Below are 23,728 nucleotides of genomic sequence, written 5' to 3' on the forward strand. Positions count from 1 at the left end.
ACTATGTTAGCATTACAGTAAATTTATGAAGTCAAGTACACAAAATGAGATGTCATCTCTGCTTCCTTACCTTGCCAACCCACATAGTTCCAGGACTGTCTCCTTCACCATAACATAGGTAGTTTTCTTCACATACTTTGGCCAATTCTTTTCTGAGTGCCTTCATTTCAGCCTGTGTATATGGTACACCAGGGAATACATCAGATAGTAAACTGTGCAGTAGTGGGATGTCTTCGGCTACCAGTTTAGGTACCATGGTTTCACATACACTCTGGATCAAGATCTGAATGGATGAAAATACATGAAAAATTGTCAAGTCTGTATTCACTAATCCACAGTCGTAACATACATTATTGTCAAATTGGACATTGTCAGTTGTGATTCATACACATAACAACCTCATTTATTTAAAGTCCATATGCAATTGTTTTTACCAACAGCGTTATTTTCCAAATGAGTATTTGATGAAATCTTAAGTTTTGTATGGAGGCATAGACATTGGTGAAAATGATTTGCATCACATCCTCTATAGCTTGCATCTAGTCTGGCCTTGTGTACAAATAACACAGATTACTATGGTTACATTTAGAATCTACAGCAACATCACATTCATCTATGCTTTGCAGGTATGGAAACCATTCACACAAGTTTGTCGTTAACTTACCTCCTGTTCTGGTAACCTCTCTGCAATAACTGCCTCATCAGCTTTTTCTCCTCTCTCTTGCATGGTTTCCTTGATATGCTGGATGCGATCTCGTTTGACATTACCAGCGCTGACAAGTACACTCTTCAACGCTCGTAGACCGAAGTCATAATGTGACTGAGATGACAGTTGTTCATCACACAACCTGAAATCAACATACAAATAGTATGAGTTGGTTGTTTCTGGTCTGTTTCTTTCATGTGGACTGATAGATGTAACTACCAATGGTACAATACATGAATTAAACTACTGTATGGTGAAAATCTACACAGAGAAGGACGAATACTGCATAATGACATAGCAATAGCAAATGACAATCTTGTTTTCAAAGATATGCAAGGGCTCCTAAAACTGATTGCTAATGGTTTACTGGTACTCTAGTGTGGACTGGTATTCTAGGGTGATTGGTACTCTTGGGTGACCACTACTCTAGAGTAACTGGTATATGTACTCTAGAGTGACTGGTACATGTACTCTAGAGTGACTAGACTCTACAGTGACTGGTACTCTAGGATGTTTAACCATGACATTATACACAAGAATGTTGTTATTGGATCCTTACGTGAAGAATGGCACAATCTTGGTAGCAAGCTTCTCTGCAGTACGGAATCCTTGTGAGTACAGCATGACTTGAGCAATGAGTTGACGGTTAGGTTTGGTCATGGCCAAGCTACGGAACAACTTCTTCAAATTATCTGGTAAGTTAGATCTACCAGCATAGCCAGGGTTCATGGTTATAAAGATAGCCATGTCACGACTCACTTTGACTTGCTTTCCAACCAACTCAACTTGGATTTCTGAAAATAGATAATAGTAGTTTATATGTAGTTAACTTTGTTTCAAATTTCTCATCATGCAGACAGCTCGTTTACCTTTTTCACTTTTAGTGAGACTTTACCTGTACAAAATGTCTGACTGTAAAAATTGATAACATTACATCATAAGGGTGAGAAAGAGGTACACCAAAGGGTGCCCCAATTACACCCAAACAAGCAGTTTGATCTCAATTTCAACAATTTTTTTATTTACTGGTGAAAATTCAGATAATTAGATTAATTGAGCTGTTTCATGTCAAAGTTTTGAGTATTTTTCAACAGGAAAAAATTGAAGAGAAATAGTGAAAAGATAACAGCTACTGGGACTTTGAATGATTTAGTAATGATTTACATACCTTTACTACTCTGTTCCCCTGCTCTCTCTTTAAGGGCCTCTTGGATGGTCTGAATCTGCTGAGACACAGCTGACAACATACGTTCTTCAAGACGATTGAACTCATCAAAGCAACCCCATGCACCTACTTGACACAGACCAACAAAGATACGACCCATAGCCTGTCAACAAACAAACAAATCATTGCATTAACAGGTTATCCATGCAATGAATTATTACAGTGATGATTGTCTGATAACAACATTAAATCAAGTGTACTAATACATGAAATTATAGAAAACAAAAAATATCGGTAAAATTATAATTTAACTAAAAACATTAGTAATGTGACAATTTAAGAATCAAGTCAAGGGATCTAGCTTGGTGAACAGTAGGAGAATCTGAACATCTTTATCTCTTTATTTGCCATGATGACTTCACACAGTTAGGTTTGTAAGGAAAATCTGTTGCAACACGGCAGACAACAAACCTTCTTCAACACAAATGGCTTATCAAAATAACCCAATACACCTGCTTGACACAGACCAACAAAGTCTAGATGAAGTCTAACGTTTAATTTCCCCTTCAATAAATCATGTGTCATCAAAAAATGTGAAATAAATATTTGTTTTCCTTGCAATCTAATAGGTTCAACGTTTGGCATTGCAACAAACAACACTTCAGCTGGTGGACTAGGAACATCTACAACTTCTCTCATTGATTCCTACCTGGAAATCAAATGTTTCATCACAGTTGAAGACAAGTACAAATCTACCAAGTTGATGACCCAGTGCTTTCACTGACTCTGTCTTCCCAGTACCAGCAGGACCTACAATATAAAACATCATTTTTATATGGTTATTATTTTACATCCTCTTAATATTCTACCAATGATTAGTTTTAGGAAATAAATCTATTTTACTGAGTAATGTGTCCATTATCACTGGTGAATTCTGTCCAGCAGACAATTATATGGATTCTCTAAAATACCAAGTAACGGTGTGTAACTCAAGAAAGAATATGCCACAGAGACTAACTTGTTTAAAATTCAAAATGGCTTGAATCAAACCAAAACTTTGCCATATGAATGTTTGCTCCTTCACTTTTGAAATATCAAAGAAATTGTAATTGTTCATCACCTTGTTTTCACAAAATAGTTAATCTATGATTTTCCCATAAAGTTAACACTGTGTATACAGAGGACATTTTGAACTATAACATGTATAATTTTGAGATTATTTTTTATTTTTACATTTTTGACTAATTGCACAGTGACTTATCTTGATTTTCACTTTTTAAGGCTGAGTTTTCTTGAACTAAGTTAGTACCAGGGAAAGTTTAAGCTGTTCACTTCTGAGGTGAATTCTACATAAGGGGTTGCATTTTTCACATAAAATAGCTGCCAGATGTTCTAGATGTCTGTGTGATATTTAAAAAAAAACTATCTATCAGTCTTCAGACTAAAACTATGGATGTTCTTACCAAATGGTGAACCACCCAGTCTGCTTTCCAGTGCCTGTGTCATAGTCAGATAACATCTATCAGTCAGTGGTGTCTGTACAAGTTTATCCTGCACTCCCAGATACTCAAAGCCATAGTTGAACCTAGCATTGGCCATGTGGATTGACAGCTGTTTCAGTACGTCATTGTTCTTGGGGTCAAAGTAGAATCTCATCTGACAAAGCCAGTCAAAGTTGTCTGGACTGGACACTTTGTGTTTGAGCAGCATTCTTGTCACATCACGTTGATGTACCAGTTCTGTGATCTGAAGAAAGTTTGAAGAAAAGTTGCATTACTATCAGATTGTCTGAAAATTGTCAAAAATAAAATACAATACTTTGACTCACTGTAACATCTTCAACTGTAGTCAATAGTAGAGAAGCATATTGTATTCAATCATTCTAAGATTCAACATGAATGAATGGGTTTACAGGACAAAAGATATCTTACTCTTAACAGTTAAGTTATTCATTTCAGCCTTTAGTACACTGGTCTTCTAGGAAAGGAACAAAACTTGACATACTTTTTATTTCAATTATACATACACACATGCACACACACATACACAAATACACACATATAGGCACACACACACGCATACTCATGCATGCACACACACACACACACACACACACACACACACACACATGCACACACACACACACACACACACACACACACACAAATGTATGTATGCCTGCACAAGTACATAATTTTGTGTTGTTGAAGTTCCACTGAATCAAAATATTGAACATTAATCAACTTTTCTTCATAAATGACATTATTTGACTTACATCATGAGCTAATTATTTGCATATTAACATTAGCTTACCAGATGTTCTAGCTTCCTTCTTCTGACTGGAGGTTGTTCCTGCAGTACTGAGTCTGCCAACACATTCAGAGTGGCTTCCACATTCTGACTTACACCTTCCAACGGTTTCAAGTTACCATTTCCATTCTGGGAGATTTCTGTTAGAGCTTTGTCTACACTCTCTGACCATGCTATCTGAGCTGACAGTACCACCAATTGTGCCTGGCAAGACATAAAAATTCCAGTTATAACATAGATGGACTATTAGATATAGAGACCATTATCAAGTCTACAGACAGAACATTACACATCATCTATTGTAATATGTGAATCATGTACAAAGGGATAAGAAAAATAATAACAGATCAATTGTAGAGTGTAACACATACTAATATCAGACAAACATAAAAACTGCTGTAGCACAGTTACCTTAATACTGACATCTAGTTTTTGAAGCGACTATGTAAAAGTTTTTACTGCTCTGTGTATTCTCAAACCATGGAAACATCAGTATCTATGTTATTGAATTCAATATGATTGCCATCCATAGATATATTCACATTATAGTCATACATCCATCAAATTTTACATCTAGCATCTGCTTTTAGCCGGTGTACATACCTGGTACTTGTCTACCCAATGGATGTACTTGCTACTGTCAATCTGACCTCCTCTGAACTCAGACAAACCATGTATGGTACCACACACCACAGCATACACAACATACAATACCAAATGTCATATACAGTATAAATCTAGTAGTGTAACCAGTATACATACCTGGTACTTGTCTACCCACTGGACATACTTGTTGTTGTCAACCTGACCATCTCTGAACTCAGATACACCACGTACAGCTTCAGCTAGTAATTTAGCCAGGGTTACACGCATCTCCTTCTCTACCATACTCAGCCATTCATTAATCTTGGGGTTCTCTTTAATAGACACAGGTGTCTTGAATTCAACCTAGAATGATACCAAGAAAATATCATCAAGGCTGATTATTACATTTTATGTTGAAATAGTAATTTCAAGAAACATGAATGTGATGTTTTAGTCCAAGTTGTGTTTCTATAATGCAATTTCCACAACATTCTCATAAACCAAAGTCTGATTTGCATGTGAACAGACATGGGAATAGAGTCACTCTCTACATTAAGGAAGACCACTTTATATGGAAATTTAGACAGATTTGAAATGGATTCATTCATACACCAAAATACTAAACGGTCAGTATCACATAACATTTTCACATGAATCTCATAAATTTGGTCCAAAATGTTGGGTGATTCCACTGTGCATGTAATAGCCAACAGTGTGTATGGTTCATATCAATCACTACAATTACACCATAGACAATGGACTCTATCATTACACTAACCTCTTCTCCTTCTCTAGATGCAATACCATGTACAATTGTGTTATCCTCACTCAACAACAAAGCAGCCACTCCAGCAAACATCTTCTTGAAATGTTTCTGTAGTCGGCCAACATTCTTACTATTACCAATGATCTCCAGCAAGTCTTCATCACCAACAAAGTAGAATCTGAGAAAAAACACAAGATACGTGACTGATCAAAATCTGAAAAATTAGACAGAAATTCTTATATATGTACGAGATATTACTTGCACCAATGCATGGGCATACATATGTACTACCAGTATTTTCACTAACAGTGTAATTCCACAAAACATAATTACATACATGCATGCAAACGATGGCGCAATCGTTTCTTGCACACAGCATCCTGTGATCACACAGTATGACTATAACTTTGCCATTTCCAATAAACATATGTAATGATAATAGAATCCAATGACGTGTGAGTGCTAATGTGGGTACTCAAGAGTATTTTGCATCCATGCTTGCCATGTTGCCCACTGCACTTTCACTCACTACGCTCATGAAAGTACGACCACAGAGAACACTGCAAGCACTAAGTGTAAATACCCTGAGTATGCCACACTTGCACGAACACATCATGGGGTTCTATTTACTTAGTAGAATCTGATGAAATAGACAGTAGAATCCATCAATTCATTGATAAACATTTCAAAGACAACAAATCATCAATCAATTCACAAAAACAAACCAAGAGCAGTTTTATATAAATGCATAATGAGGTAACGTTTTATTTCTTAAAAGGCAACGCTGCTGTCACATACCTTGGGAATGAAGCTCGTTCTCTCTCTAGATATTCGCCAAGGGCTTTCTGGATCTTTCCTAGCAAGTCAGCTAGTCTCTCCAGTGACCTTTGAACTCCTTGTATGTTGAGGACATCCAGGACAATGGGAGATTTGGCCACTTTCTTCATCAGAGCTAAGAACTCTGTACTGATACTGTGGATTGAAATGGAACATACAATAGACAGTGATTAATTTCAGATGTCACAAAACATGACACTATGCTTATATGGATATTCTATACAAATTTCTAAAAATTGGACTTTACAGAGTAATGTCTTATGTCGCTGCTGATGCACAAGAGGTTAGGACAATACACCAGAAATTTGCTCATTATTTATGGTTTCAATATGGGGGCAGTTCTGCTCATTTTCCTACCTACATTAGGTTCTTCCACATCAAAAATAATGTAATTCACAAAGATTCATTAATGAATACTAACACCTAGCTTGCTAATGCACCAGGTTCTTGTAATCGAATACAAAAGGTGAAGAAATTTTATTCTCATGAAAAGCCCTGGGATTGCTGAGACTTACCTTGAGAATCTCTGTGTCTCTACTGGTAGTAGATGTTTGATGTCAGCACTTCCTGTAAATATACCCTCCAAGTATACCCATCGTCTCTGTACATCTATCCACACATCAAACAATGCATTGATACGGTTCAGTTTCTCTCCCCATTGCATGGCATCTTCTTCAAACACCTGGTGATTAAAAACATGACATCTTTAATTCTTATCCGACACTGGTGGATCTCTTAGTCTATTCAAAATGAATGTTTAGATTACCATGGGTGACAGCAAGGAATTGTGATTGCTAACAATCATGGAAAAAGTTATCACCTCTAAAAGCTGTGTCAATAGCACCATGACGTGAAAGTGAGGCCCATACAGTTCACTTTATGGATATTGTTGATCTTTGACCTCTGACCTTCATACTTGCCGTACAATAAACTCACCTTGAAGTATGGAGACAACTTCATTGCTGCAACGCTATTGATGTGTTCTTTGACCTTATCAAAGAGATCATCCCAACCTCTGATCAGTCTGCATTTGTTCTGGTAGTTGATCAGGTCCAGCTGATAACTCTGCCAAGACTCACGTACCTAAATAACAAGATGAAGTCTGATGTCAGTAATACCCTACAATATCTACAAATGTGTCCATGCATCATACTCGTAAAACTGTGTGTCAAAAAGTTTCTAAACCTCACAGAATTAAGCTCAGAAGTTCATGTATAGACCAAACATATATCATCACTTACAGACATTACTGCAGAATGCGAGGAGCCATCCCATCAGCTGATAACCACTATTTGATCTTGTTCTCCTTAAGAGAACTTGAAGATCGAATCCACTGCATTCAATAGTTGGTCAAGGTATTCATGCTATATGGGGGACGTACAGATGAGAGTAACTTACCATTTTCAAGAATTCTTCCAAGGCCTTTTCACCCTGTGCTACATTGAGTACATCTTTGACAACAGCTTCATTTCTTTGTAGATCTACGTCCCATATCTGACCGAGACTGAGATCAGACAGGATCCAGTTCACTCGCAGTCTCTTCATCAGCTGTTTCCAGTGACGTTCTTTCAAAGCATCAGACTTTAGCTCCACTATCAAGACATTGCTCTAAACGTACACAAATAGACCAAGTCATGGAAAGAAGCATTAGTGTAAGTCACTGCCATAATAACATGTATAATATACATATAGATGCTTTGATATTTCTTACTCGGCAATGGTTTGAAAAGTTGAAATAAATGATAGTCATTGTTGAAATAATCTTCCATGACAACTGAAGCACTTTCTGAAGTGATAGCATAAGTAGGTACTGATAGTCTACAAATAATGAAAATATAAAGAACATGCAAATATACGGTTGATATTACATCGATATACACATAGCATTCATGTAGGATCCATTACCATATTGTGGTGTCGAACACACTGCTAAAATATTAGTAATTACTTATTCAACCGAGATCCACATAAACTCACCTTAGTGTAACTTTTGAGTACTTTGTTGACAAATTCATAAGATGCATACTGTTTCAGTCTGGCTGGGAAATTCTTCAATTGAGTAGTCAGACTGTCCAGACTCTGTCTCAACTGTATAAGAAAATAAGAACTTGGTAAATATCAACTTCGATTTGACAAAAAAAAGTTATATGTAATTATTACCAATCTACATCTAAAACAGAACACTATGTTCCATACTGTTAATACATTATGCAAATAACATCATTACTATGCAAATATCATGTTGCAACATCAAAGGACACCTTATCACTAAAGCAGCATAATTCAATCAACTGGTTTCATTGCTTGGGTTTTTTTCTGGAGTAAACGAACACAAACATAGCTTGTATCTTCAACTAGTTTCAACTAGCTTTTCTGAGAAGTAACTTGTTTGTTTTAGCTTTGTCAAACTAACCTTTCTTGGAGCAACACTCAACCAGGGTGTTTCCTTGAGACTGTCAATTTGTTCCCATATCTTGGATAACTCGGACCAGACTCCTTTCAGATCCTGTAACTCTTCCAGTGCAACACCGACTCTGTCTTCACTCAAACTGACTGTACCTACAATGACCAACAATCGTAACATCATATTCAGTGGATCAAAAGAAACAAATAAGGTTACATATCCAGTTTGTTCAACACCTCCATTTATTCACATGACTGTATCCTGTCAGTGTGGGCATGAAAGGACATGTGATTTGTCATAAACATGTCTGTTTTCGAAATCTCATATGGAGGAAGACAACTTGTTTACCGAAAGCAATAAGAACAATAGAAACTGTCCTTAAATAGAAGTGATGGACATATGCTAGAACTTCTCGAACATGATTTTCTAAATGGGAAAGTCCTATTCTTGAATAGGCTAAGTATGTATTTTATGTAACTGTTAGCAATATGACTAAAATAATGCAAACCAAAAGACTAATAGCTATCATCAAATAGAAAAGACAACATGAAAAGACAATACCTAAGTTGAGGAAATATGAATTAGTAATGATAACCAACAGTAAGCCATATATATGCCTTGATAAGCTCTTTCCCCATATAGTACAATGTGATGTGACATATTGCCATTTCTGTGATAGCCATTGCTTACCTGGTTCTTGTAATTCCAGTGCCTCCTTAGCTTTGGAAACATTATCTCTGTCTTCCTTCAGTCTAGTAAACTTGCCTTCAAGGATTGTGATGGCTTTGAGAGCATTGTCTGGTTTCATGTCACCCTGGTACAAAACACAGCAATATTCATATTTAGTACAGCCAGACAGACAGACAGACAGACAGACACTTGTACATCTGCTCACACAAGTACACAAAATATATATACATGCAACAAATGTAAACACACACGCACACACACACACACACACACACACACACACACACACACACACACACACACACACACACAATGCTATCTCTAGAAAACAAAGTATATTCAAGTAAAACCAAACTTCGTAGCTTGACTGAACTATGTGCCTATACCTGTGTAGGTTTTCCTTTCTCCCATTCTGACAATAAGTCACCAGTACGGTCCTCTACTGATTGGTCCTCAGACACAATCTTCATCTGTAGACTGGCAACCTATGATAACACAAGATGGAGCAGATAGAGAAAGTCATCTAAATATACAAAGAGTTTGAATTCACTTTCATTCTAATCCAAGATTTTGCACCTCAAAATATGGAGTTGTACTGGTTAATGAGACAAAGATAGCCACTACAATGGGCTACATACTGAATGTGTTTGGTAAATATTGATATATATAATGATTTTTATCTGACAAATGACATATACACAAAGTCGCATGTTATTTAATAATTTTTGCATGCCATCTTCCTTGTATCACAAATGAACAGATCAGATACATAATTCATGTGAAATATTTCATTGTTTGTTGACATACCTGTTGTTGAATAGACCCATCTTTTCTCTTCATAATCTCATTAAACGCACCCCATTCACCTTCAATGTTGTCCACATACAACCATGATGTGGGGAACTGGAATCGTTGTTTTTCCAACAACCGCTGACCAACACGATACATCTGTGTAGTCACGTCAAAAAAATGTAGCGTTTAAATAGACAGTATCCAATGTACATGAATATAGCAAACTTGACAATGATATCATGCAATACAGGTATATATATCACATGTCAAGTGAAACAATGACTGACTTTCATAATTATAGACTTCTCAAAAACAGCTTAAAACCTGATTTTATGTAGATGGTTTGCTTACATTCATTTGCAAAAGTGGTAAGCAAGAAATGTTTTGCGGATTGCAGTGTAGTCTGCATACCAACAATATGTATGAGACCGATGCAAGTTATCACTGGAATACTCCAGGAGCTCCTTTGAGCTTCAAAAATATCTTTCAATGTTTATTAAGTAAGTGAATTGAAATTTGAATCAGGAGCAAACAAGCCATGTACTGACATTGGATTTGGAAAACAAACAAAATAAGTGTGAATATATACCAATAATAAAAACTGTATCGCTGTATACTTACATCAACTTGTTTCTCCCAGGAACGGACTTTACGTTTCAAACCTTGCACATAGGTAATAAAACTCACAGCATCAGAAGTGCTTGCTGTATCGATAGACTGACTCTCCAGGTCACCACGGGACTGTAAGGGATAGATGTACAACAACAGACATGAGGATGATTTGTATTCACATGGTTATGTTTGTACAATATTATTACTTTATATTATTATTGTATTCAGATTCTCTGTAGCTTGAGTGGATTCTAGTATTACATGTACTATGGGACATACAAACTGCATCATAAAACTTTTAATATGCGATGCGACTGTCAACTAGCAAAGACAATATGTTGTTCTCATATAGTGTGTCACTACAACTTCATTTTTGTATAAACAAGAAGCTCCACGAATGTTAACTTTCAATTTCAACGTAGCTTTATCTGTGAACAACCTTCAATTGCAACTTTTCAAACAAGTTTTCTCACTATAGTTGGGGCACAAAAGATTACAATTAAAGTAGGAAAACCAAAATTTGACTTGTTCTAAAACCTTGGATATAGAGCCATGGAAATCAGCCATCTCATCACCAAGCATAGTTCCAAATTTACTGAGGACTTCTTTATGCCATGAATCATACTTCAAGTTGACCTTGGATTGAACTTTGGCATAGTCAACAACAATAGGACCAAACTCCTTCTTGGTGTCTGATGTGTCAAACGTCGTACGAGCTTGTCTGTGAACAGGAAATTTATACAATTCATAATAGTAGTTATGTATTCCCTTGTCATGTGAAATGTTTGAACTTTTGCTCTTTTCAAAACTGTTTTACAGTGCTGTGCTCACGTCTATACAACTACCAAGTGCAAACAAAAATGCCAGTGTACAAATTGAATTCAAATGTTACAAATCTCACCTAATTTCTACCAGTAACTGCATCCAGTTGTCCAAATCTTCTCCCAATCTACCATAGATATTATGGGGTTGCATGTCCCATAGAGATTGATATTGTAGCCATACCTGTAAAGTAATACATAAAGTCAATAATTCTGTTATTTGAGTCTATAGAATAATATATACAGTCAAACCTTATGTCATTAGAAAACATTTGACTATACCAGCCTGTATTCTAACATAGTATCGATAGAACTACAAATGTATAGCTACTGGGAATTGTGGCAAACTAAATGTCAACTATCCCATCTAGTCTTTAATCATTAATACGTTGATTCTCAACTGAGTGTAAATATCAACATTCTAAAATTTTTCTTTGTTTCATATCACTTTAAAAAAAATAACACATTCCTATTTGGCACATCTTTATATAAAATATATTATCATATTGTGATCTCTGTCATTGAACTATAACAGTACAAAAGTATGGTTTTTACTAGTTGCCTGCATACATGATTGTCGGTGCTTCTCATCTTTTCTGAACACACATTTTCTCACCACAATATAAATATTTAGACTAAGTTTTTTTTATATTTACAACCTTTTTGGCATACCACAAGTTTACATTGAATTAGAATCACTCACATAACATTTCTTTCTGCCTTGATGGCAAAATTTTGAGTAAAAATCAATCAAGTTTACAAAGAAATTTCAAAATAAAATCACCATTTTCCTGTTACCTCACCGGGTACAGATTCCCTATGTTTGTATGACTGAGAGGTTGACTACATACCTTGATGTATTCCTGTACTTTGTTGATAGTTTCACCAATAGCACTGTACGAATCATCCAGTGCATCAGGACCATCAGTTAGTTGAGTCAGCAGACTACGATATGTTGTCTCTACTTCAGACTCATGGTGATCAAGACCAACCTACACAGCAAAAAAACAAACAAATATCACAATTTTGAGCTGTCCTCTGTAAGCTTTTGCATGTTTTTATAAAAATTACATTATAAAGGTTGTCGGTAGCTGAGTTGTTAGCTTATACTCCTCGTATCTCTGTAGTTTGTGTTAAACTTGCCCAGTGTTAGCTGGGTTTGATTAAGAATTTCCCAAATCTATGTAAGAAGGGCAATGCTCAGTTTTGACCTTAACAAACAACAAAGGTTTATCTCAGGGTATTATGGTTTCCTCATGTTTTAACATTAGGGCACTGTTTAGTAGTGATCATTCAACAACTTTCCAAACTTATTTGGACGGATACAGACTAGTATACTACTTAGGAAGTCCCAGCACAATTTAAGACTGTCTTGTTTAATAAGTTTTAGCATATTTTATCCTTGTTATTCACATTAATTAGTTGCTTAATTTTCTATTTCTTTTTGCAGTTTTCAAACTTATGGAAATTGTTTAAGTGACTGAATTATAAATTAAATATTCAGCAGTGTTATGTCTGCTGCTTCAATCAGTTCAATCTAGAAAAGATAGTCATCCTGAAATATCACAACATCAAACTGACAGAAGTGAGCTAATATTATGACAATTTTTCTCCTTTCGTTGAATTTCACATTATATCATGTCAAAAAAATATTTCATTTTGTGGCTAATTTTACCTGGTATCTCTGACTCTGGATACGTTTCTGATTACAAACAATGGCTTCCCAAGCAAACAGCTGTTGCATCAGTTGGTATCTGGTTTCTTCAATAGGTGGGTTAAGATACATGACTTGGTTGGTGATACGTAACTCGTGAATCAAGCCCTGAAATAATGATGGAAACATTTAGTATCCCTTAACAAACAAAGTCACTCACGATGTGTCAGATCAGTCCACACACACACAAAGAAAGATTACAAGTCATACATTATCTTGTGACAAAAACAAATAATCGTATATATCTGGAATTCTTTTATTTATCTATCTATCTACACTACCACTACAACACCACTTGCACGTGTATACAACACATGTCTTGAAGACTAGGAAATGAATCGTGGAAGCAGTCACCATGGTAACAATACTTACAGTGATCTGTGGTTCTCCACCTGGTTTGTGACCAGTAGGAGCATCCGTATCCATGGTATCGTCTTGGTCACCTGATTCTCCACGTAAACACTTGGTCCATGCTCTAAGACCTGCTTGAAGTCGACCTGCAAGACGTTTCTCAACCTGTGGACGCACCATTTCAATGATCAGAAAGTTTGCCAGCTGTTACGATCTGATACATACATACATGCATCTTACTTCTTATGGTTCTTTTTGTGCAGTATTGTAGTCATCCAGTAACGAGTAACAAATTGGAAAAATTCTCCATGGATTGTACGTTTAAATTTACAAAATACAAAATAAATTCAATAATTCCTCTTCAAAATTTTTCTGTTAAAACTATAGTCTATTGATGCTACACAATTAAATAGAAGCTGAAATGCATTTTTCTTCTAATAACCCTAATTTTATTTTTTGTCTGATTTCAGCAGACAAAGCTACAGAATGGTGTTTTTTAAATGTCAGCATAATATTTGATACATCAGTTATCAAAAGACAAAAGATTGTCTAGTTTGGCCACTAGGAGGCACTGTTCAAAAGCAGCATACACATGAACTGCCTTGAATGGTTAATAAAATGCAAGGACCTGAAAACTAACTGACCTCTTTGTCTAGTCTTGCCACCCACTGTGGTAAGTTGGAATACGAGTGAAGATTGAGGTCATCAACAGCTTTCTGTATACGTCCCAATATTTCAGCAAAGGTGTTAGCATTGAATGCACAGGTTTCCAGACTACGTACTTCAACATCAATTTTCTCCTCTATCAGTAGCAAGTCATCCACCTGTACAATACAAGTTCCATAATATCTCAGACTTGTCACAATATGTAACGTACTGTCTCCCTTCTTTTATCAGCATATGAGGGCAGTGTGTCCATACACAAAATTTGACATGTCACTAACAGACACCAATTTCTTGTGATGTGTTTCATTAGAGGGCACACTAGTGAGGGACAGACCATAAAATGGTGAGGGACAGACCTTATATCGTGAGACACCTTATATAGTGAGACCTTATATGGCGAGATGACTTTATATGGTGAGGACAGACCTTATATGGTGAGACAGACCTTATATCGAAGGACATAGAATGTATTGCAATGGTTGAAAAGTACCAATTTAAAGATTTGACAAACAAATGAACACTCCCCTTTCAAACACCATGGCTTCAATATATATGCAAAACGTATAACAGTAAAGTGACTCATTGTAACAAATACTTCTAACATCCTGGCCCCCATTTTTATCTTTAATAAATGTTAAAATTACGATGTCTTGTATAAATTCTACCTTGAACACATTCAGATATCACCGGTACATGTTTTACAAAAGAGTGAGAAAACTACATCTGTAGTAACATGAGTACAAATATACCAAATTAATGTGTGTTTTTTCCTTACCTTCTCTTGGAAGTTAAATACTGCTTCAGCCAGTTTCTGTACGTATGGATCCAGTTTGTAAGACTCCCAGCCAAGTCCAATACCCTGGTAAATAAGTAATAACATTAATTTAGAACTGACTTATCTAAATTATACAGTGGTTTAAAAACAAAAGGAAAGCAATATTATTTGAACAAAATGAAGTATCTTTAACAAGAAAACTTGTGAAATACTAAATTTGGATGAAGATTTCAGGTCAGCAATTTAGAATGTACAGTACCGTAGTACCAGTAATCAATATCAAAATAGAAATCTTAAAAGCTACACTGGTATTCTGAAAGTGGAATTTCACTACATGTCATCACTTATAATCTTTTTAAAATAGAAATGTAGAACTTGATGCGACAAAATGTTTGATAATTTTACAATATCCAGATTCGAAGTATATTTTGTATTTTAAATCTGTGTATTTGTATTTGTTATATTTTGCAATTGTATGAAAACCGGATGCATTGTCGTTTATAAATAAATAAATAAAATAGATATATTACAGTGAAGGCTAACTACAATCCTGTAATAAACATATCTGACTTACCTCTGCAATCAGTATCTGTACTTCTTTTCTCAGTCCAGCTACCAATAAAGAGATACTGTGACGTTCTTCCACCTTACCATCAAGAAAGGCAAAACGAAACTATTTAGAAGTGTTGGACATTTACTACATGACATATTTCTTGTGACACATATTCTTTTACTTCAGAGAGTCCTCATTTGAAACTGGAAAATATGTAAAGTCACTGAACTTAATAGTCAGGATGATTTTGTATGACTGATGTCAACAATTTTTGAAGATTCCACTGACAAACAATCATTCATAAACCCTTTCTAAGTATTCACACTTCCTAATGATGATGAATTCTGCTTGACTGATATCCAGTATTTGTAAAGACTCAACTCAAGAACACTCACCTTCTCACAAGTACGTTCATAAGTTCGTACACTTTCTATCAATGAAATGGCAAATGGATACATCTGATTGGCTTGGTGGGCTTTGTTGACGATGGCTAAGGGTACACGGAATCCAAGCCACTTCAGATTACGTACCTATAGTAGAAAGAACACATATAAATTTGTAACAACATGAGAAATTACATCCTTAAATAGTGACTATTGAGGTTTCTGCTCACAAGAATAAACACGAACTACTATTGTTGTGACATGTTGATATAAGCTATTGAATAGACATTGGTTTAAGTATACTCTCAGTAGGGTGGCATTTCTGATAGCTAATTTTCCTCAAGTGGTCACACACTAACACCTTTCATCTTCACTGGAGACATCCACTCTCACCAGAAGTATTTGCCAAGGTATAGTTGGAAGACCCAGATCAACCAATCACAACACTACATAAGCTGGGAAAAGCACGAAAATGCTGAATTTCAAATGAAAACATTCCAACAATAGGGATTTCCAAATCTGAAGATACCATAACTTGTGTATTTTGAGTATGGGGACAGGTTGCTATGACTTTTACTGATAAACTGCATCTCATTCTGTGTATCTCATTCATATAATAGCTAACATTACATTTGGTGAATAGAATGGACAGCTGCAAACTACACGTCATCATCATAGTTCTCACCTCCTTGGACAAAGTGATAATTTCAGGCAAGAAATTCACTCTCAGTTTGAGAACATTTCCGCCTCTGCCACCACGAGCACGTTGACTTTCAATAGCAAAGATACGGCCTGAAATACCAAGATGTTTCTGTTGGACCTGTCAAAGACAAAATGCACACATAACAAGTGTCAAAGACAATAGTAAAGTTAATTTCCTCAAAATGTGTCAAAACAAATGTCTAATTACAAAACTGTTATATATTTATTATTTTGTGAGCCTTCATTGTTGTTTATAGTCAAATCATTTACCAACTTACCTTTCTTGACCAGTCATCAAACAATTCCTGTGTGTTCAGTTTAGCTCTGAAGCTATCACCATCACCTTTCAATTTCTGACCCTCTACGTGGTTTTCCCAGCCTTTACCTAGTACGTCTTCTACTCTGTGCATGTAGGCTGTCAGTTGACGTTCAATCTGTAAACAATTACATGTAAATATTACTTTTCAACTACAATCTGGACAATATTTCATTGGTGGCAAAATGTGCAATCTATCCTTCCTAGGCTTTACGGATACGTAACATTTGGTTCCAAAATGATATGAAACAAATTATTTTCTTGCTATTACTGCAATCAACACACCATCTGATATAAACCAAAACCCTGTCATATCTTACAGGTCAAAAGGAGATCTGTCTTGTTAAGTATACCTCTTCGTAATGAACAAATTGATATTGTGTGAACATTGTTACAATAAACATCATTCCATGTGCCACAAACTTACATTTTCAAAACAAATACTTGTTTACGATAATGAACATTTCACCTTTTTCACGTCTCCAAATGATTTTTTAAAGAGAAGTTCAAAGAAGTATCAACATATACTGCTCTTCTGGAGAAAGTCATAGCTATAAATCTCCAAATTTGGCATGGGGTGCAGTCGGGGATTATGGGGTTACCGGTACGTGTCAATACATTGTAACATCAGATATTAACTGCATTATAGTACTGACCTGTCTAGCCCAGATGATGGATCCTGATACTGGTGGTAAATCCCGGACACGACTCATCTTGTATGCTTTACTCTGTGGGTATTGAACCTATAGGGAAATAGAAAGAAACATCATTATGTGCAAACAACTCAATGCTCCAATTCATTGTCCGAGACTTGTCCATGTAATAGCAAGGTTTGCGCCTGATATCTACATGTGGTTGGTTCATTTCAGAATCATACAACTATGTATATTCATTTCACTTTCTCTAACCAAATCTTAGCTTGGCTCACTGAACATACATGTAAATCGGAGCCTATCAACCAAGTGAACAATACAGTACCTACTCAATTGCCTCTGCACAAGAATGATAACTTTCTTGCCAAGACAGTTTCCCATAATCAAGGCCATTACAGAGAAGTGTTGTCCCCTCTCAGATTTCTTGAAAATATTAGGAGTACCTTTTATAAAGTACTATTTTGTTTGGATAATACAAAATGCATGCAAACTATTATTACACTCGGAGGAGACTTAACATAGCCACTTCACTGAGTTACTGTGTGGTTACCTTGAACTTGTCATGCAAGGCCTCAATGTCATCTTTCACTCTCTGTATCAGTTGAGTTTGATATTCACGTATGGCTCCACGGATGTGAGGTCGTACAAACAATGCATTGAAACGAGAGAAGATACGGAACATCTCATTGGCGTTCTTTGCTGTGCCGAGCTGATCACGTAGACGTGCTGTGATACGAGTTTCAACTCGGTCAATTCGTTCATCGTATCTGTGAATGACAGTCAAACAATGGGTATATATAACTAAACAAGACCAACAAAAGAAACTGTGTTCACAACAACTGACGAACAAGAATGTAAAGAAATAAAATATTCCTGATTCTAGTTTTACCTCTTGATAGCTGCTTCCCATGCTTCAGTTCCTTCCTTTGAGACATCTAGACCATCAACTTCTTTCACATTTTCATACGCGAGGTTTACTTCCTGTAACATAAGAATGAAGTGAGAGTCTAATTGAGAATGGAACTTCTTGTGATTAAACTGCCCACAGACATGCACTGAACTTTCTCAAGTTTTCAAAACAATAATACAATCATTTAATTTCACATTTGTATGGAAAGGAAGAAACATTGCATATCAGCTTATGAAAAATACATGCTTTATCAAAATAAGTCATTTAATCATGTGAACATTTAAAATAGCAGTACATTGTCACATAATATGGGGGGGGGGGGGGGAAACTTTGCGTACCAAGAAGTCTTGGACAGATCCTATGGGGTTAAAAATTTCACATGAACTTTGACCTCAAACTCACCTCAATGGCATTGGCATCTGCAGCCTCTAGTACAAGTGTGTTGACCTTCAAGTCTGGAGCTCCCTCAGTAGTAGGACTAGCTGGTGTAGTTGTGGATGTTGTTGTAGCTGGTCGTAAAACTCGTACAATCACAGCACGTAATTGTTCATGTTGACGACGGAATCTGTGTGAACAGATATCCATTGTTAACATTCATCTTATTTCTACTCATTGCAAAATGCTGACAGCAACACTGACTATCTCAAATTTCTTCTTATAAGTAGTGTTTTTGAAAAAAGGTTCTTTGTTTTACTATAGAAAATAACAACTTAGCTTGAATTTGATTTTGTTATCCAAGTAAAATAACCACAATCATTTACTGAGTTTCCATCTATAATACATGTTAATATGTGATAATTTATTTTAGCACAGTGTTTTGTTTCAATATCAATATTCATTATGGTAAAATAGACACTTACTGGTATGATACAGAAAGACAAATATAAAATTAACACCACACATCTATTATTTTGTTTATTTTTGTTTTCATTTTCTGGTGGAATAAATTTCAATACGCCGTATTCCGGTTATCGAAGAAGCCCCGAAAAGATAAAAGATATGAATGTTTGGCCACTAGGGGCGCTGTTTTAGAACCGGAAGTGAGGGCCAGAATTGTAGAGCATTGTTGCAAAGCATAGAGTCTATAGGCATCGTAACCACTGACTAAAGATTTTCTGTCATTCCCCGTAACTTTACGCTATCGCCCATCAAATAACGAAATAGCAAATTAACCTCTTGTTCTCCTAATATTTCGGGTAAGTTTGGCTCTGCAATTCGACCGTGAGGAAAACCCAAAAGTAACGAAGGTAAAATAGCAATGAACGATTAGCCGACATCTACATCGGATTTTAATCAGATCGGTATAAGACATGGTATGATGAGTGAACCACGTAAACGTTACATGGAAGGCCGATTCATTGAAGGGGTGGGCGGTGTGGTACATCAATCACAATAACAATATTTATGATTCGTTGCCGACTTCAATGGTTTTTTTTATACACTGATGGTCCTGAATGAAGAATAGCAAGCTAACCAAAGTGTGATAGTAAAGATGAGTATATCAATACAAATATGTTTATGCCAACTTATAACCAGTACATGAAATGTTTTTTTCCGGACAAAGTTTTATGATTTCACCCGTGGTGCTACACCACTGTTCTAATAAACAAGAAAGGCCTAAGTATGCGGCGACATCAGTTACAATATAAACATGTGGCTTGGTAATAGTCGACCGAACTCTCAATATTGCAATGACTGTAGCTGGAAGCTGTTCAATCTGATTAAAATCCGATGTAGATGTCGGCTAATCGTTCATTGCTATTTTACCTTCGTTATTTTGCCTGATATTATCTTTCTTGGTACATGTTCACATTTTTAGCCTGATCGTAGAGGAGGCGATCAGGCAAGCTAAAAAATGTAAACATGTACCAAGAAGGTCAATTCAGGCAAAATAACGAAGGTAAAATAGCAATGAACGATTAGCCAACATCTACATCGGATTTTAATCAGATTGGAAGCTGTTGTCAGATTTGTAATTTTGTAATCGTTCTTTTGTCAAGCAACAGACACCAGTAAGGTAAAGAAATATGTTTATCATGTCTACATCGGGTATATTTCGAAGGTCCTCCGTCCAACTTTCAATGTTTCCGCTGTCGATTAGTTCTATCTTTTGATGCTTGACATCCACTATTCATCTCCTCTTCCGTTCTCTCAGAAAATTATCATTTTCTAGTGTTTCAAGACCAAGGTTGACAGCATTTCTGGCGATATCTAGTAGATTTAGAAGTAGTAATTTTCCACTCTTTTATGAATGCACGGAGAGTTCTTTTACGCCCATTTTGTTGACAGCTTCATACATCGCCGTACTATTAGATGCCATGACGAAAATTCTGGCCCTCACTTTGTCAGATATGGTGCGCCCTCTCGCGATACTTTCCTGCGAAACAACCGGAAGTTCGATAACCGGCATACGCCGTATTCAATTCAATGTCGAAACATATTCATGTACCACCAATGGCATGGAAAGCACAATCTAGTAAATAGAACTTACTTTCTCATTTGATCCAATCTAGCTTGTAACTTTTTATGAGCCGGACTAACTCTCCACACCATCTTCAAACTTTCTTCTCTCTTCTTTTTCACAATATCTCTCAATAAACCTTGCAATTTTTCATATTCATCATCCCAGGAGCCGAACACTTCAAATGATGCTGTCATCACTTTCTCAAATTCTTCAAATGAGATGTGCATCAGACGTCGTGTACCAAGAACCTATTGTAAAACATTGTCAACAAAGAAAAATTAGAATGAAATTTGTTACTTGAAATGAAAGCTTATTAAAGGCCAATTTGTCAATCCTAGGTCACCACCATTGGAGTGGAACCATATAGATTACATTTTGTACATGGGATCATTCTTTTGTTCAGGACCAATTTTTTTTATAGCTCTTCTAAAACATCCCTTTTCACACCTAATCCGGAGTGGGTCACTACACAATATTGTCTATACCTGAAATAAGGACAGCTATTATATTTTCAGTCACTTTCACTCAAATAATTACTGTAAGAGAGACTTTAAATTTAAGTAAACTCTTCTCTCTCATTTTAGTCCCGTACATCCATAATCTGTTAGACATCAAATCTAATACATCAGAAACCATTCTCACCTTGAGCAGCTGTGTGCTTAGATCTCTGGAGATAGCTTCCACCAATCTGAGAGCCCGTTGAATGGGATATTTGGTGTTTCTGATCTTTCTGAGATGATTAAAGATGGCTACCAGAGCCTGTCTTATACGGTCTAATTCAGTGGCTGACAGTAGGTCATTGAGTGGGAAGTCTTTCATCAGTGGACTGTAATCATTTACTGTGGCTAATGCCTGCTTTAAACCTACAAATAATGCATACAAACAAATTGTAAATTTTAATGGTCAATGCAAATGACAATTGGATTTGTTACGAACAGTAGTGATTTGTAGAATACAATTATTATAGTATTCCAATGTTTTGTTCATAGCTAAAAAACTACATAATTTAGCATATTCAAGTCCCCAAAAGGATATAAGATTGTATAATTATAGCAACAATGGCTACAAAACAGACACTGCAAGTACCATATGGTGTATTATTTGAATAACAGCTGTATCAGGTAATGGCTGCCATTACATCAAAAACAGTTTATTGACAATTACTTACAATAAGTACAATATACAGTGCATATGTTATAGCAGTGTTCATATTGACCTGTGCCAGTATCAATATCCGCATTCTACACTAACAAGACTAGGATCACTACACAACTATGGCAGTATACCACCGGAACTGAATGAGACTTGTATAATTTCAAGTTTATTTCTGACAGCTTAGGCCTATTTTCATCTCACCTGTATCCGTATCAAAACTAACTGTAGCATGGAATCTTTTGCCATGTTTTAGTATATCCAAAGTCAGTGCTACTTCAGGGCTTTCTCTTTTCTCTTGGATTCTCAGCAGAGCTCTTTCCAAATTTAGCCAAAAACTGATTTCTTGAAGTGCAGTTCCAGATGCTGGGTCACGATCTAGTTTGGTAACCTGTAGATGACAAAGCAGTACATAAACTTGAGATTTTTGTAGACAATTTGAATAGCCTAATAAGTAACATTCTTTATCAAGATGGATTGTGCTATAAATCATTGACATGTTACAAATCACTTTTCACAACTTTAATTGCCATTTTAAGCAAAGCACCAGAGTCTAAGTCTTACCATTTCTAGAGCACGACAGAATTCCAAAGTTGAATCTCAAAAGACCTCAAAATTAATTTATTCTGACAGCAATTGCCTTCTCAGTTGTGTCTGGAATGACTAATGTCAATTCTCAGACAATATTCATTGAACTGTCAAATAAAATGTGGGACCCAGGGGTATACTATTATGATACGGGCAGTGTGGGAAAATTTTTTGTGTAGTTTATTTTCGTCTTGTCTAAATCTTATATTATTCCTAATAACAGGCATAATTCAGTACTGGTAGCTGCAGTTTTTGACAACACATGGAATATTGGTCTTTGTTTAAAGTACCCTGCATCCTTGTTTGAAGTAGAGTTACATGTACTTGATCACAATGCAACTGTTTGCAGCTTAGCTTACCTTTTGGATTTCCCTGATCCATCTGTTGACACCATTTTGTAATGCATTGAGGAAAGTAGAATCTTCCACTCTGTCACCAAAATCATGAACCTTAGGACGTCGACCTTCCTCTGCACATTTCCTGATCATATTTGATACAACTTGGTGAATATTGAGAGTAATATCAGGAATGTCAATGTTCTGTTGTAGATGTAGTAAACCCATCTCCAATTCAGCAATCTTCTTTTCAACTGATGGCGCCATCTTATCGCCATCCCTGGAAAACCAACAAATGCAAAATTTAAGGTCAAGAATACAGAATCAAACTTTTGGCAACTGAATCGCCAAGATAACAATGTGAAATTTATTTTCCGGTAAAATTTTCAAAAATCAACTCAAAAGTAACCTTTGAATATCACATGGTTCATTGAAATTCATACCAACCTTTATGTAAATACATGAATAGAATTCATAA

General features: G+C 36.0%; 1 protein-coding gene across 2 annotated transcripts in view; it reads right to left on the reverse strand.

The window, feature by feature from the left end:
* LOC144451833 (cytoplasmic dynein 1 heavy chain 1-like) overlaps window positions 1-23,728 on the reverse strand; it is a 62,080-nt gene that overhangs the window by 35,837 nt on the left and 2,515 nt on the right. For both annotated transcript variants that reach the window (XM_078142739.1, XM_078142748.1), the window contains exons 5-42: window positions 23,275-23,530; window positions 22,532-22,718; window positions 21,818-22,038; window positions 21,203-21,423; window positions 19,114-19,276; window positions 18,691-18,782; window positions 18,352-18,568; window positions 17,805-17,891; window positions 17,111-17,266; window positions 16,816-16,950; window positions 16,143-16,277; window positions 15,769-15,840; window positions 15,195-15,278; window positions 14,398-14,577; window positions 13,775-13,918; window positions 13,364-13,510; window positions 12,540-12,680; window positions 11,769-11,872; window positions 11,405-11,588; window positions 10,877-10,996; window positions 10,271-10,411; window positions 9,850-9,948; window positions 9,464-9,587; window positions 8,783-8,928; window positions 8,347-8,457; window positions 7,768-7,977; window positions 7,306-7,452; window positions 6,885-7,051; window positions 6,331-6,504; window positions 5,545-5,710; window positions 4,944-5,129; window positions 4,185-4,385; window positions 3,335-3,617; window positions 2,581-2,681; window positions 1,875-2,034; window positions 1,266-1,500; window positions 665-848; window positions 71-283 (exon numbers count right to left, since the gene is read on the reverse strand). In XM_078142739.1, coding sequence (XP_077998865.1) covers window positions 71-283; window positions 665-848; window positions 1,266-1,500; window positions 1,875-2,034; window positions 2,581-2,681; window positions 3,335-3,617; window positions 4,185-4,385; window positions 4,944-5,129; window positions 5,545-5,710; window positions 6,331-6,504; window positions 6,885-7,051; window positions 7,306-7,452; window positions 7,768-7,977; window positions 8,347-8,457; window positions 8,783-8,928; window positions 9,464-9,587; window positions 9,850-9,948; window positions 10,271-10,411; window positions 10,877-10,996; window positions 11,405-11,588; window positions 11,769-11,872; window positions 12,540-12,680; window positions 13,364-13,510; window positions 13,775-13,918; window positions 14,398-14,577; window positions 15,195-15,278; window positions 15,769-15,840; window positions 16,143-16,277; window positions 16,816-16,950; window positions 17,111-17,266; window positions 17,805-17,891; window positions 18,352-18,568; window positions 18,691-18,782; window positions 19,114-19,276; window positions 21,203-21,423; window positions 21,818-22,038; window positions 22,532-22,718; window positions 23,275-23,530 — 6,094 coding nt within the window. The remainder of the gene's footprint in view (window positions 1-70; window positions 284-664; window positions 849-1,265; window positions 1,501-1,874; window positions 2,035-2,580; window positions 2,682-3,334; window positions 3,618-4,184; window positions 4,386-4,943; window positions 5,130-5,544; window positions 5,711-6,330; window positions 6,505-6,884; window positions 7,052-7,305; window positions 7,453-7,767; window positions 7,978-8,346; window positions 8,458-8,782; window positions 8,929-9,463; window positions 9,588-9,849; window positions 9,949-10,270; window positions 10,412-10,876; window positions 10,997-11,404; window positions 11,589-11,768; window positions 11,873-12,539; window positions 12,681-13,363; window positions 13,511-13,774; window positions 13,919-14,397; window positions 14,578-15,194; window positions 15,279-15,768; window positions 15,841-16,142; window positions 16,278-16,815; window positions 16,951-17,110; window positions 17,267-17,804; window positions 17,892-18,351; window positions 18,569-18,690; window positions 18,783-19,113; window positions 19,277-21,202; window positions 21,424-21,817; window positions 22,039-22,531; window positions 22,719-23,274; window positions 23,531-23,728) is intronic.

The sequence above is a fragment of the Glandiceps talaboti genome, chromosome 2, assembly GCF_964340395.1.
Source record: "Glandiceps talaboti chromosome 2, keGlaTala1.1, whole genome shotgun sequence".
Taxonomy (NCBI): domain Eukaryota; kingdom Metazoa; phylum Hemichordata; class Enteropneusta; family Spengelidae; genus Glandiceps; species Glandiceps talaboti.